The 12,297-nt window shown below is 63.3% G+C and overlaps 1 protein-coding gene across 1 annotated transcript in view; it reads left to right on the top strand.

The window, feature by feature from the left end:
* Positions 1-12,297, top strand: part of CROCC2 (ciliary rootlet coiled-coil, rootletin family member 2) — a 56,694-nt gene that overhangs the window by 37,848 nt on the left and 6,549 nt on the right. The window contains exons 25-36 of the mRNA XM_077758291.1: positions 3-115; positions 313-476; positions 815-935; positions 1,587-1,720; positions 3,238-3,357; positions 3,738-3,850; positions 7,952-8,034; positions 8,585-8,951; positions 10,489-10,635; positions 11,301-11,439; positions 11,719-11,850; positions 12,081-12,171. Coding sequence (XP_077614417.1) covers positions 3-115; positions 313-476; positions 815-935; positions 1,587-1,720; positions 3,238-3,357; positions 3,738-3,850; positions 7,952-8,034; positions 8,585-8,951; positions 10,489-10,635; positions 11,301-11,439; positions 11,719-11,850; positions 12,081-12,171 — 1,724 coding nt within the window. The remainder of the gene's footprint in view (positions 1-2; positions 116-312; positions 477-814; positions 936-1,586; positions 1,721-3,237; positions 3,358-3,737; positions 3,851-7,951; positions 8,035-8,584; positions 8,952-10,488; positions 10,636-11,300; positions 11,440-11,718; positions 11,851-12,080; positions 12,172-12,297) is intronic.

Genomic DNA, 12,297 nt, shown 5'->3' with positions numbered 1-12,297 from the left:
AGGCGGCGTTCGGAGGCCCAGCTGGGCCGGCTGTGGTCCACGCTGTGCCGCGGCCTGGGGCTGCGGGGACAGAGCCCCCCGGGCTCACCCGAGAGGCCCTGCTTCCCCAGGACAGGTCAGTGTCCTCAGCGGCCTTGGGGAGGCTGCTGTCCCGGCTCTGACACCCACCCAGGACCCCCTCTCCTCACAGCCCACACAGCGAGGCGCCCGGACCCTGTGCCCCCCAGAAGCTCCCTGGGGGTGGGGACAAGCGGAGAGAAGGCACCCGCATGCCTGTCCCCGCCGCGTCCCCACACTCCCGCTGTCCCGCAGGCTCCGACGGCTTCCAGAGCGCCAGCCCCCCCGCCAGCTCCCGCTCGCCACTCCGATGGCCGTCACCGGCACCCGGGGACCAGTGCCCGGAGGTGGACGTGGCCTCTGTGCGCGAGGCCCTGACGGACCTGGCGCAGACGCTGCAGGCTGCCCGGAGGGAGCGGGTAAGGGGGTGGGGAGGACACGCCCGGGGGACGCTGGCCGTCACTCAGCACTCAGGTCTGCTGAGGCCCTGGCAGGGCCCCAGTGCTCAGACTGCCCCTTGGTGGGTTCGATAAAGAGCCATAAACACCACAGTCCCTCCAGACTCAGCGGCCCCCAAACACCTCAGGGCCTCTTCCCTCCCTGCCTCCCAACGGGCAGCGGAGCCCCTGGCACCAGGTGCCGCTGTGGTGCCCGCCGGGGCGCAGGTCAGCACGCCCGAGCCCCCCAGACCTCCGGCCGGACACCTCGGCCCCCACTCATCCAGCGGGCTGCCCCTGATCCGGGTCCTTCCGCCCAGGATGACTGGCACTTCCAAGCGGTGAGCCTGAGCGGCCTGCTGAGCGAGGCGGAGCGCGAGCGAGCCCAGGCCCAAAGCCGCGCGGGGCGGCTGCAGAAGGCACCGGCACAGGCGGAGGAAGGTGACCCCCTTCCCTTGCCCCGTCCCCAAGGACCCGGAGAGGGCCACGCTGCCGCCTCCTAGGGCTCCCCGAAGCGCCCCACCCTGGCGGCCAGGAGGGTGCTGTCCCGGGGGCTGCTCAGGCATGGGCCAGGGTGTCCCCCGGGGTGGCCGGCCCCTGGCCACTGGTCGGGTGTCCTCTCACAGGGGCTTCCCACGTCCGGGGGACACAGTCCAGAGACCTTGCAGACCGCGTCCCACCATGCTGGCCTCCTGCAGCCGATTCCGCAGTCACGAGGCCCATCTCCCCATCAGGTCTCCCACCCCCATCACTGCAGGGAGCACCCCGCCCTGCTGGTCACCCCACTGCGTCACCGCCCCCCCCTTAGCGGGTCTGCCCAAGGCGTGTCTGGAAGGAGGGATGTCTGTGGAAGGAAAGGACGTGGGGAGGGGGAGGAGCAGGCAGAGGGGGCCAAGACCCCAGACCCGCCCCCGGGGACCCTCGAGCAGCAGGGAAGTGTCAGGGGAGGGGGTCCTCCAGCCCCCACCATCTAGCTCCCAGACACTTACACTCAGCAAGCCTGAGTTTCCTGGCCTGTGAAATGGGTGGGGGGACCCCCATGTGGTGGCCGCACAGGCCTTGGGAGCCAGGCATCACCTGCTCGCCCCGCAGGCTGGCGCCAGGCGGAGGGCGAGAGGAGCAGCGCCCAGGCAGCGCGCGCCCTGCAGGCGGAGACGCTCCGGGGGCTGGAGGAGGAGCACGTGGCCGGCACGCGGAGGGCAGGCCGGGAGAAGCGGAGGCTCCAGGTGGGCACACAGCTGGCGGGGGCCTGGGGACAGGGCGGGGAGGGCCCTGGGGCCCCCGCGGGCAAAGCACAGCTGGGCTGGAGCAGGTGGCCTGGAGGGACGTGGCGGCCCCACAGCGCCCGTCGGGGCACCCTCCTGGCAGAGCTGTCTCAGGTGGCCCCGGCCCTTGTTTTGCAGATTAGGGAAACTGAGTCCAAGGCAGGGGGCGACTTGACCCCCATGAAAGCTGGCGAGGCCAGAGTCCGGGGCAGACTCCCAGGGCAGGAGGGGCAGGGCCGCACTCCATTTTACGTGTGTGTTCACAAGGGTGTGTTCTGTGCGTACTGGAAAATAACGCTTTCCGTCTGCAGCTTACACATTGTGAAATGTTTGTACCAAGTCCACCTCTACAAACACGCCAACCACATACTGCATGTTGGACCCGTCCCCTGAGTGACAGCCAGGAGTGATGTGGGCGGGGGGTCAGAGCTCCTTTCATCTGTAAGGGTCCTTGGTGTATAGATTCTGGGACACGTTCTTCAGAATCAGAGCTTCTCGGCTGCTCTGCCTCTTCGCAGCCTAGACTCCCCGTGTCTGTTACCTGCGCCGTTTACCCTGAACCTGATGTACCTGCACCTGCACAGCCACCCCCCACTCCCAGGTTCCGGCCCCGAGCCCCCACCCTGTATGTTTTCGGTCACCATTCATCGGCCTGACCTTGATTGCAAACCCACCTGGGAGTCTGTGCCTTTTCCGAAGGAATTTATCCCACTTAGAAGTTTTGCAATAGTTTCTTTGCTCTGGTTTCCTTTGGTTGCTGACAGTATGTTTGCTGATTTGATGCTTCCTCGTGACTTCCACGCCAGCCTTTTATTTCAGGCGTATGTGCTCCCCCTGCCCCTCCACGGGGGCGGCAGTGGCGCAACAGCGAGCACGGCAGCCAGCATGTCGCCCGCTGTGCACAGGGGACGCCCTCATGCTCCCGCCCCCGCCAGCAGGGGCTCTCCTCTGGGCCCTCCCCTGCTGCAGACGGCCCTGCCTCCACCTCTCTTCTAAGTGCCCGGTGGGGGTCTGTGAAGGGCCTGCCCCTCCTCCCGTCTGCAGACCCCAAGGGTTTGTACTCACAGCAGCCCACACTGCGTTCCTCTCCACCTGCTACGCAGCCATTGCCACAGACCGATGACCAAACCCCATGTGTGAGCTGCCCATCCTACGGGCCCAAGGCCCACGGGGCACAGCGGGGTCCCCTTGGCGGGGGGGTCACACTCTGGGCATGGGGGCTGCATCCTCACCTGAGGCCCCATTGCAGACTCATCAGCACGTGTTTCCCAGCTGAGCAGGAGCAGCTTCTGGAGGCTTCTCTGGCTCCTGGCTTGGGCCTTCCCATTGGCCCTCACGACAGCGGGGTGGCGGCAGCAGGACCCTCACACGGCTCCCTTCCCCCACTCAAACCCCACGCCCGCTGCTCTGCCACCAGCCCGCGGGGCTGTGGTGAGAGTAACCGGGCCACCTGGGTCATCCCCATCTGGTTAACTCAGCTAGCTGAGGAGTCCCCTCAATCACCTCTGCAGCACGACCTGATGTGGCAGCGGGGTAGCCCCGGGGCCGTGGGGCGCAGGCCTGGTCAGGACTCCGCCCTCCACACCTCGCATCAGCAGGTCAGCAGTTCGCAGGGCAGGTCAGCAGGTCGGCGGCTGCCCTGACAGTGAGGCTCACACCCCATCTCTCCGGGAGGGGCCTGTTTCTACTCAGACTGCTTTTCTTGTTTGCCCTGTGACCCCAGGCTCAGATGGTTCCAGAAAGGTCACATCTAGGTGGTGTGAATTGTTCCTTCCAGAGTGGAAGCCAGAAGGCCTGTTTATATTGGAAATCCAAAAATGTCCCCGAAACGTGGACTTGTGTCCTCCGTTATCTCAGCCTGTGTGTAGGGAGCCCCCTCTGCTTGCAAAGTCGAATCTGTCTTCGGTCGATGCACGTCATTTCCACCCAAAACCCATCTCTTCCCCCCGACCCTCTTCCCAGCCTTTTGTCCTGAAAGGCACTGCAGCCCAAGGGTGCTCCCTGGGCCTTTTCCTCCGTGTTGATCTTGGACGTCACCTTCCCGTCGCTGGCTCCGCGCCACGTGCCGGAGACCTTAGGGTCTTCACCCAGGTTAGCTCATCTGACTTCCGGGTCTAATGCAGTCCCTGTCTTCAGGCCTGGATTGGGGCTCGTGGGGCTTCGGGGGGTTTTTTCCTTCTTTTTTTTTTAGAGTGTGTGCAAGTGGGGGAGGGGGGAACAAAGGAGGAGGAAGAGAGAGAGAGAGAGAGAGAGAGAGGGAGAGAATCCCAAGCAGGCTCCACAATCAGTGCAGAGCCAACACGGAGCTCGATCTCACGAGCTGTGGGATCGCGACCTGAGCCGAAATCAGGAGTCAGACGCTCAACCAACTGAGCCCTCAGGCGCCCCTGCTCCTTGCGTTTTTGATCTCAATTATTCCACTCTGGGTCCCCACCCCCGTCTCCCCTTCAGGAGAGCGTCAGTGAACACTTTCTGACAGGGGTTCCCATTTCTTGCAATAACTCTGTTCCCTTTTATTTCCATCCCCTCAGCCCTGACCCCTCGGATCGACTTTGTCTCTGAACCACAGTTGATTGCTACCATCGAGATTTTCTGCTCTGCCCGTCTTCAGAGAAGGGGGCTGGTCTTGTTCAAAGTCAGTAGTGGAGAGAAACCCACCTGGGACGAGACATGTCCCGGCCCAGATATTTCGGGCCCAAACTGAAAGGCANAGGTTCTGTGAGGTTTGCACACGTGGGTGCAGAAGGCTCTCCCGGCTGTTGCCCAAACCTTCTCGACCCCGGTTACTTTCTCTGCTTCAGAATCTACTCAACTTTTCAGTGAAGGCCTATGTGCCAAACTCTGTCCACTGTTCTTAGAACTCCAGCAATTCTCACTTTTAGGCCACCTGGTCTGTCTGCCTCCACCTCGTGGGAACCCCATGTCTGAGCTCCAGGTCTGAGGAAGGTTTTCTCCAAGTTTTTAATATTTATTTATTTGAAAGAGAGAGTGTGTGAAAAGGGGAGGGACAGGGAGAGAGGGAGACGGAGGACCTGAAGCAGGCTGTGCACTGTCAGCACAGAGCCTGACACGGGGGTCCAATCCACGAACCACAAGACCTGACCAAAGTCAGACGTTCAACCAGCTGAGCCACGCAGGTGCCCCAACCCAATTTTTTAACCTGCTGGCCACTGAGGAGGGCACCTGGGCGAGGGGTTCAGACACAGACACACCTAAGGCCTGGAGGCCCCAGGCCCTTTGGACGAACAGCAAATCCCAGCTGCAGTGTTTGCAGCCAGCGAGGGGCTCAGGACGCGTGGCCACACTCCCCACCGCTCAGGCCCCACCGCGTCCATGCGGCTCCCGAGCCACCAGCATGTGTGGAGCAAGGTCTGCATCTGACACGACTGCTTTCACTTTCACGGCTGACGTTCCCCCCGCCCCCCACCCCCATTTCACATGAGCCAATGTGTTTGTCAAGAGAAAGTTAATTAAAAACATATTTTCCTAATTAAATGGTAGGCTGTGCTATGCAAACAGTAAGATTCTTGTTTGAGAGCAAATCCCTCCCCGTTTCCAGGGCTACCCTGGGAATTCAGTAGATCAACAGAGCAGCACTGAGCCCAGAGCACCAGCACTCGCGCCCAGCACAGCACCCGGGGGTCCTCAGCAAGCGGGGGGGCGCGCACGCACACCGCCCCATGGTGTCGCCCCGCCAGAGGCAGGTCACAGCCTCCCCGGCTAGAGGACCTCGTGGTACCCAGCCTGACGCGCCCCCGGCCCTGCAGCACCCTCTTCTCCTGAGCACGCTCCTCCGGGGCCCAAACAGCGTCAGTCACGTCCCAGAAGCAGGGTCGGAACCGCGGGCCGCACGGACTGGCAGGCGGCGGGTCGGCAGGGCCCACCCGAGCCTGGAGTCCACGCCCACGCTGAGCCACGAGTGTCTGCATCTGTATCCCCTTAGGGCGCCGTGTTTACCGACGTCGGGGGCTAAGATTATTTTACCTTCATGCAATGTAGTGCTGAGCTTTCCATCTTTTCCATCACCTGCAACACACGGACTGGCCCGAGTTCAGGTCCCGAGAGGGTGGGCGACACCTGCCAGCGGACGCCCGGCACCTCCGCTCACTCCATAATCCACCTCACCGCCACGGCCTGCCTCTCCCTTGGGTGGCTTCTGTCATCCGGGGGCCTTTTCCACCTGATATTTTTAAACGCCGAGGATGCGCAATGTGACTTGACGTTTTACTGCACCCGCAGCTCCGTCGCTAGCCGGACCTGCTTCGTCCCGGAGGCTCGGTCTTCTTTATCCGCGGCTGGATCGGAGCCTGGGCGTCGGAGGTTTCCACCTGCTTCCCGTCACCTGACCGGCCAGCAGCTCCTCGGTTTCACTGTCTCTTCAAAAGAACCAGCTTCACCTCCTCTCTCATTTTTGCCCACAACCCTTCCTTCCGGCTTGTGTTAACGTCCTCTCTTTGGTTTTTGTAACTCCCTCATTTCTTAAACCGAGTAAGTGACGTGTTTATGGCTGGGCCTCCTCCCTCGGTGGAGGCTTCCGCACTATCGGCTTCCTTCCTTGGGGGCCCGTGTGTGCCGCGGGTTTCTGACATGAATTCTTTTTATTTTTGCCACTTTTCTAAGAGTTTCCGTTTTTACTTCTTAAAAGAACGTTTGTGCCTCCTTCTGCGGCTGCGTCGAGTCGTGCCGCTGAGCGGGGAGACTCCGTGCGGGTCTGTGTGGATGGTCCTGGTTTGTAGGTTGTTTGTTGGTTTGGTTGGCTCTCTTGGTTTGGTTTTGCCTAGTTGTTTACGGTAAGTTTGGAGGGAAACTGGGCCAAGTTTACGGAGAAGAATAGATGTTTGAGATTTTTAAAGGAAATTTTGAACAACAGTAAACCAGATGACAAGACTAGGATGGTCAGAGCGGGAGAGCGGACACAGAGGGAGGCAGGCGGCGAGGAGTCCAGAGGCGTCTGGCACTGGACCCTGGGCTCCTGTACGGGCACCGGTCCCCCCTCCGTCTAAGCATTTCCCGGTGCTGAGGCTTTCCCGGGCCCGGCCTGGGGGATCTGGGCTCCGAGGCTCCCGGAGGCAGGACCCTGTGCCCGCCTTCCTGCAGCACTTGGACCCTCATACTGAACCTGGGTTTGTGAGGCTCGCTCGCCCAGCCCACGCCTTGTACAGTATCAGCACTCAGCACTCAGGCGACACCAGAAATGAGACTAACTCAGTGGTGCACCAGCTGACGTTCGTAGAAGGTGCACCGTGCAATTATTACGGGTAATCTGAGTTCCTTACAAGAGGAGCATAATCCTTCACACCAGTGGTTCGGGCCTCTTTAAAATACCATGAAATATTTAAGCCATGTTTGAAGGAAACCTCTGCATTTCTACTGGAAATGTGCACACACAGGAAATAGTAGGTTTCAGGTGTGCAGTGAAGGGTGAATCACTGCAGTTTTAGGCACAAGCATCGTCCCCACTGTCCGATTCTAAAGTACTTGAGCATCAGACAGAAAGAAGGATGTCCAGGGTCAGCCCAGCGGCCCATCCCCCAGCAGGCACGACAGCATTTGTGACGACCGAGTGAGTGAGAGAACGGACGGGGAGGGGCACGACCATGTGAACGCCCCTCGCTGGCCCGACCGGGCCCTGTGGCTGCAGGCCTCATCAGGGCATTCCTGCTCCTGGCCTTCCCTCCCTGGCTCCGCGCCCAGTTTCCCTCTTCCTAAACGAGCCCTGCTTGCCCCCCACCCCACTCGCCTCTCTGCAGGCCCAGTCTCCCCTCCCCCCACCAGGCTTCTGGGAACAGCTGCCCCTCCCACCACCCTCACACACATGTGCGAAGGTCACAAGCAACATTTGGTCTCATCCAAAGGGTCCTTTATGGGTCTATGTCTCCCCAACCTCCTGGGGGATTCCACAGAGGGGTCACCTGTCCCTCCCTCTTCTAGAACATCCCCCTGGCCCAGGACCTGCTCCCTCCCCCCTGCTCCCCTCCCACCAGGGCAGCCCTCCCCTCCCTGGGCCATCCAGAGCCACCTGGTTCTATGACTCCTGGGCAGCTTCTCAACACTGAACTCTGACCCTTCACCCCCAAATGCGCCCACCAGCGGCTCGTCAGCCCCCACACGGCCCCCCGGAGCTGTCTCTAAGATTTCAAGTCACATTCTTTCACTTCTTGCCCCTTGAGTCCAAGCTCCCACGGGCCCCAGAGTCCCCCAGAAGCACACCTCTGCCTTCCCTCTCAGCCCCCAAAGCACCAGCTGGTGTGACTCCCGGTTTTCCGGAGTCCGAGGTACCAGAAGGCACAGGCCACTTGCCCCACGAAACACTCAGGAAGATTCAAATGCAGGAGGCTGGCCTGGCCTTACCTGCGTCACGACGTGCAGGCAGCGACCGGGCAGGCAGACTCGCAGGGGCACTTGTTTGCTCACCAGAGCTCTCCAGGCCCACTGTGCGCCGCTCCGGGGCCCAAGAGACACAACAGGCGCTGTCCTCCTGGGACGGCCCAGAGCAGCGGTGACAGGGACGGTGGCTGACAGACGGCCGGGCGTGGCCGCGGGGCCACGAGGATGGCGGGCAGCAAGAGGCTCTCAGCCGAGGGGAGCAGGGTGGGTGCATGTTCCCTCCTTCGTAGGGTGGGTGCATGTTCCCTCCTTCGTCTTCATCTCGAGGGGAGCGGGGAGCCACTGCAGGCTCAGAGCAACCACNAGGTTGGGCTCCCCTCTCCAAGCTCAGGGCCACCCTATAGACTGTCACCCCACGCCTGGCGGTGACGCCCCGCTTCCTTTCCTCTCCTCCCCTATGGCACCCGGGCCATAGCAAATCGCGGGCTTTGTCCCCAGTATCTGGGCCCCAGCCCCGCAGGGAGCCTTGTGGCCTGGCGCACTGCCCGCCCCTGGAGCCCCAGATTCTGCTGTCCACGTTGGAAGTGACCCCAGGCCCGGGGAGTGCCCTGCAGACGGGCCAGGCCACGGCTGGGGTGGGCACGGGCCTGCGCGGTGGGAGCCCGGGAAGGCCCGCCGTCGGGGGAGAAGCCCGTCTGGCGAGGCCAGCAGTGTCCACGCAGGGCAGCGTGCAAGACAGGGTCGCAGCCAAAGCGGTCGGACAAAGGCAGACAAGTCCATCCAGCGGCAAGGCAGGGCAGCGAGCCGGCCCCCAAAGGCGCGGAGAGAACGGGGAAGGCAGCGAGGCCGAGGGGCCCGCTCGCCAGTAATTCTGACGGCTGTCCTCGGAGGGGCGCGGATCTGGTCTCCGCGTATGGAACGGGTCACAGTGCGGCTATTCAGGTTGAAATTAGGGGTAGGGGTCACCAGGGGGTCTTCCTGGGGCCCAGCTTGACTGAGGAGGAAACTGGGGCCCAGAGAAAGGAAACCAGGCAGAACACCGCCCAGGCCCCACGCCCACGCAGCTGCGGGCCCCCCCGACGGGTGCCTGCTGTGGAGGCGCCCTCCCCTCACACGGTCTGTCTGTGACAGACCCACGAGCTGCCTGTGACGGAGTTACACCCTCAGTCCCGTCTAGGGGCACACAGGCTGGGGGCTCGAGCGGGGAATATGGCGGAATCAGGCAGTAGGAGAGGCTGGGGACAGCCTTTGCTGGGCTGATGACCCTTCCCGCTCAGCAAGCCCACCTACAAAGTGGGGAAAGCAGGAGCCCGGGCGTTGGGAGGGGTGCTGAGGGCCTCAGCCACGGTCCCCAGGGTAGCGGGCCTTCCTAAGGCTTCATCCTGGGCCCCATCTGGGCAGAAGCCCCCAGGGCTGTCCCCTAGAGCAGTGGCCTGAAGCAGGTGGGCACAGAGGAGGAGCATGGGGACACGACCCTGCCGGCTCGCGCCGGTCGGGCTGCAGCGCTGGCCCCCAGCAGAGGTGTGGGAGGCACGTGCCAACAGGGGCTACGGGGAACCGGGCCCGGGGGAGGGCGTTTGTCATTCTGGGCTGCTCGAGGAGGCAGCACCCAGCCAGGGCCTCCCAGGGGGACGGTGGGGAGGGTCCATGTTAAATGACACAGCCTCACAGGTCGGTAGGAGCCACCTCCCGTCCAGGAGACCCCTGAGCTGGCCGCTGCGTGCCCTGCCCACTCACCTAGACCCGCGGGACCGGCTTTACGTGGGACAGGCTGGTCTGGGCGGTGGGGCCCGAGGGTGGAAGGGCCAAGGGACCACACGGGCCGGGCGTAGCCTCACCAGCACCGAGTCGTTGCCCACGGAATGAATGACGAGACACTGGGTGCCCGGAGCTCGCAGACTTTGGAGGACAGAGGGGCCAGCGCAGCGTGCGGACACCAGCAAGGAGTGGAGGACAGAGGCCACCAGCCACGGCAGGAGCAGGCCAGCGGCGTCATGCCACAGGCAAGATGCAGACCGGGGGTGGTGGGGTCCCTCTGGGGCTGAGGTCGGCCTTCAAAGCCTTCCCGGTGCCCAGCTGGCCCCAGCCTCTCTCTCACACGGAGGGTTGGCTTGGCTCCGGCTCGGCCCCACCAGGTGAGGGCGCTGCTGGGCCTGAGCCCTCCAGCAGGGTCTGCCCAAGCCTGTGTGAACAGCTGTCCTGGGCCAGGCCCTGGCCACCAGGCCACACCGTCCAGCTGACGTGGACTCAGGGACAAGTGGGTTTTCCAGAGGGGAGTGGCCAGGTCAGCGGGGTGGCAGTTGGGGGCAGGGACCCTGGGAACAGGATGCAGGCACAGGGGTCAGAACAGTCACTGGAAGCCACTGGCCAGCTTGTCCACGCAGGGCCACCTGCCCTCCCAGGAAGGAGGGTCGGCCAACCCGTACGATCACAGTCATGGTCACCGTCATGGTGATTCTCCTGAAGGGCGGCCCCGACACGGAGCTGCCCAGTCAGGGGAGCCCAGGCCTCCAGGGCAGCGGAGCCAGCTGTGGGCCCCCGAGGCCCAGGTCGGGGAGGGGACGACAGGCTAATGAGTTCCGGGAGGTCAGCTGTGAGGGGCCCCCAAACCCATAAACCCTTTATTGGTGTCTCAGGAGGGGAAACCCGGATGTGGCCGTTTATTTATTTTGGATTTCACTTTTCTCTTCTCTTTTTAACATGCGCTTCCAGGAGTGTAACTGGATTTTTAAAGACACAGGACTTCCTTTTGCAGTGGAAGTGGACCCTTTGTTTTTCTCACCCCTGAAGAAGAAAGAAGACCTTATTTTTGTAACGCTGGTCTCCTGTCACTGACCGAATTACTTTACCGGCAAGCAGAGCTGCCTTGTCTCCGGGCCTCTGTGACAGAGGGCACAGGGCAAGAAGACACGGAACAGAGGAGTGGCCTGGTGCCCTAGCTGCCCCCGCCAGGCAGTGGGACGCGGCCCGAGCCAGCGGGACCCACTGGGCGGGTGGGCAGAGCAGGGTAGAGGAGGGGGCCCGGCTTGGAGAGCAGGGCCTGCGTTGGGATCTCACCCCAGCACCCGCCCGTGGGCCTCCAGAAGGAGATCGTCCACGTGAAGCACCCACGAGGCAGGACCTGGGGTGTCCGTGCCTTCCTCTGAAAGGATCACCCACAAGGGATGAAAGGAGCCCCCACCAAACTTCCCACTGAAAGCGTTTGCTTCCTCAGTCCCCTGGCACGAACCCCGTGCCCTGCGCCCGGCATGCTGGAGAAGGCCACCAAGAAGGGGGCTCCCCTGGGGCAGCTTGCAGCCCCCAGGAAGCCAGATGGTGGGGACACATCCCGCGAGCTGGCTCTGGGTGCCCGAGTGCAGGGGTCAGCGCTCCATGAGGCCAGGGCAGAGCCGGATGGGCACCTGGGCAGCAGGCCGGGGAGGCCACCCCACGAGACGGAGCCATTCCCCTCCCCCACTGGGCCCCGTGCTCCTCCTTCAGCCCTCTCCCTGGCTGCAGGGCCCCCCTCTGCCCAGCCCGCTCTCAGGGGACCCAGAGTCCTTTCTGGAACCTCCTTTCCAGAGGGGAAAGCTGGCCTGACCCCACCCCCTGCCAGGAGGCCCCTACGGACTCTGCCACCTGGGCTCTTGCAGATGGAGCAGGAGACGCTGAGGAAGGAAGGAGACGCGGTGAGGCCGGGGGCCCGGAGGGAACAAGTGCGCCAGCCCGTCGGGGATCTGCGCCAGGAAGGGGACAGGGCGCTGAGGCACCCCCAGCAGCAGCAGGTCAGCTGGGCCAGCCCCAGGGGTGCACCCAGGGGCAGGGAGTGACCGGAGGGTCTCGGGCCTGCACGGATGCACGCACACAGCCCGGAAGGCCGGGCTGGGCCACTCCCACACCGACGGTCTGGTCGCAGAGACCCGGCCCCAGGCGACAGTGGGGTCTACCAGGCTCACAAGCGACGGTCAGGCAGGGGCGGAACCAGGCCCCAGGCCCCTCCTGGCCTTCACTGCAGGCCCCGCGGCAGAGCCGGTGCGAACAAGGGAGCTTGTGCAGAACCAAGCTGACCGGGGAGGAGCGTGGGAAGCACAGGGCCAGGCAGGCCTGTGGGCAATCCGGGACCACTCCTGGGTCTTGGGGGGCATCCCTCCTCCTACTGCTGGCCAGACCCCTACCTCCACTCAAGGACTTGGCAAGAGAGGCAGGGGGCGAGAGGCCCCCCGCCCCCCCCC

This window comes from Crocuta crocuta, unplaced genomic scaffold, assembly GCF_008692635.1.
Source record: "Crocuta crocuta isolate KB4526 unplaced genomic scaffold, BGI_CrCroc_1.0 scaffold290, whole genome shotgun sequence".
NCBI classification, from domain to species: domain Eukaryota; kingdom Metazoa; phylum Chordata; class Mammalia; order Carnivora; family Hyaenidae; genus Crocuta; species Crocuta crocuta.
Note: the sequence above shows the minus strand (reverse complement) of the source record. Positions and strands in the feature narration are given on the sequence as shown.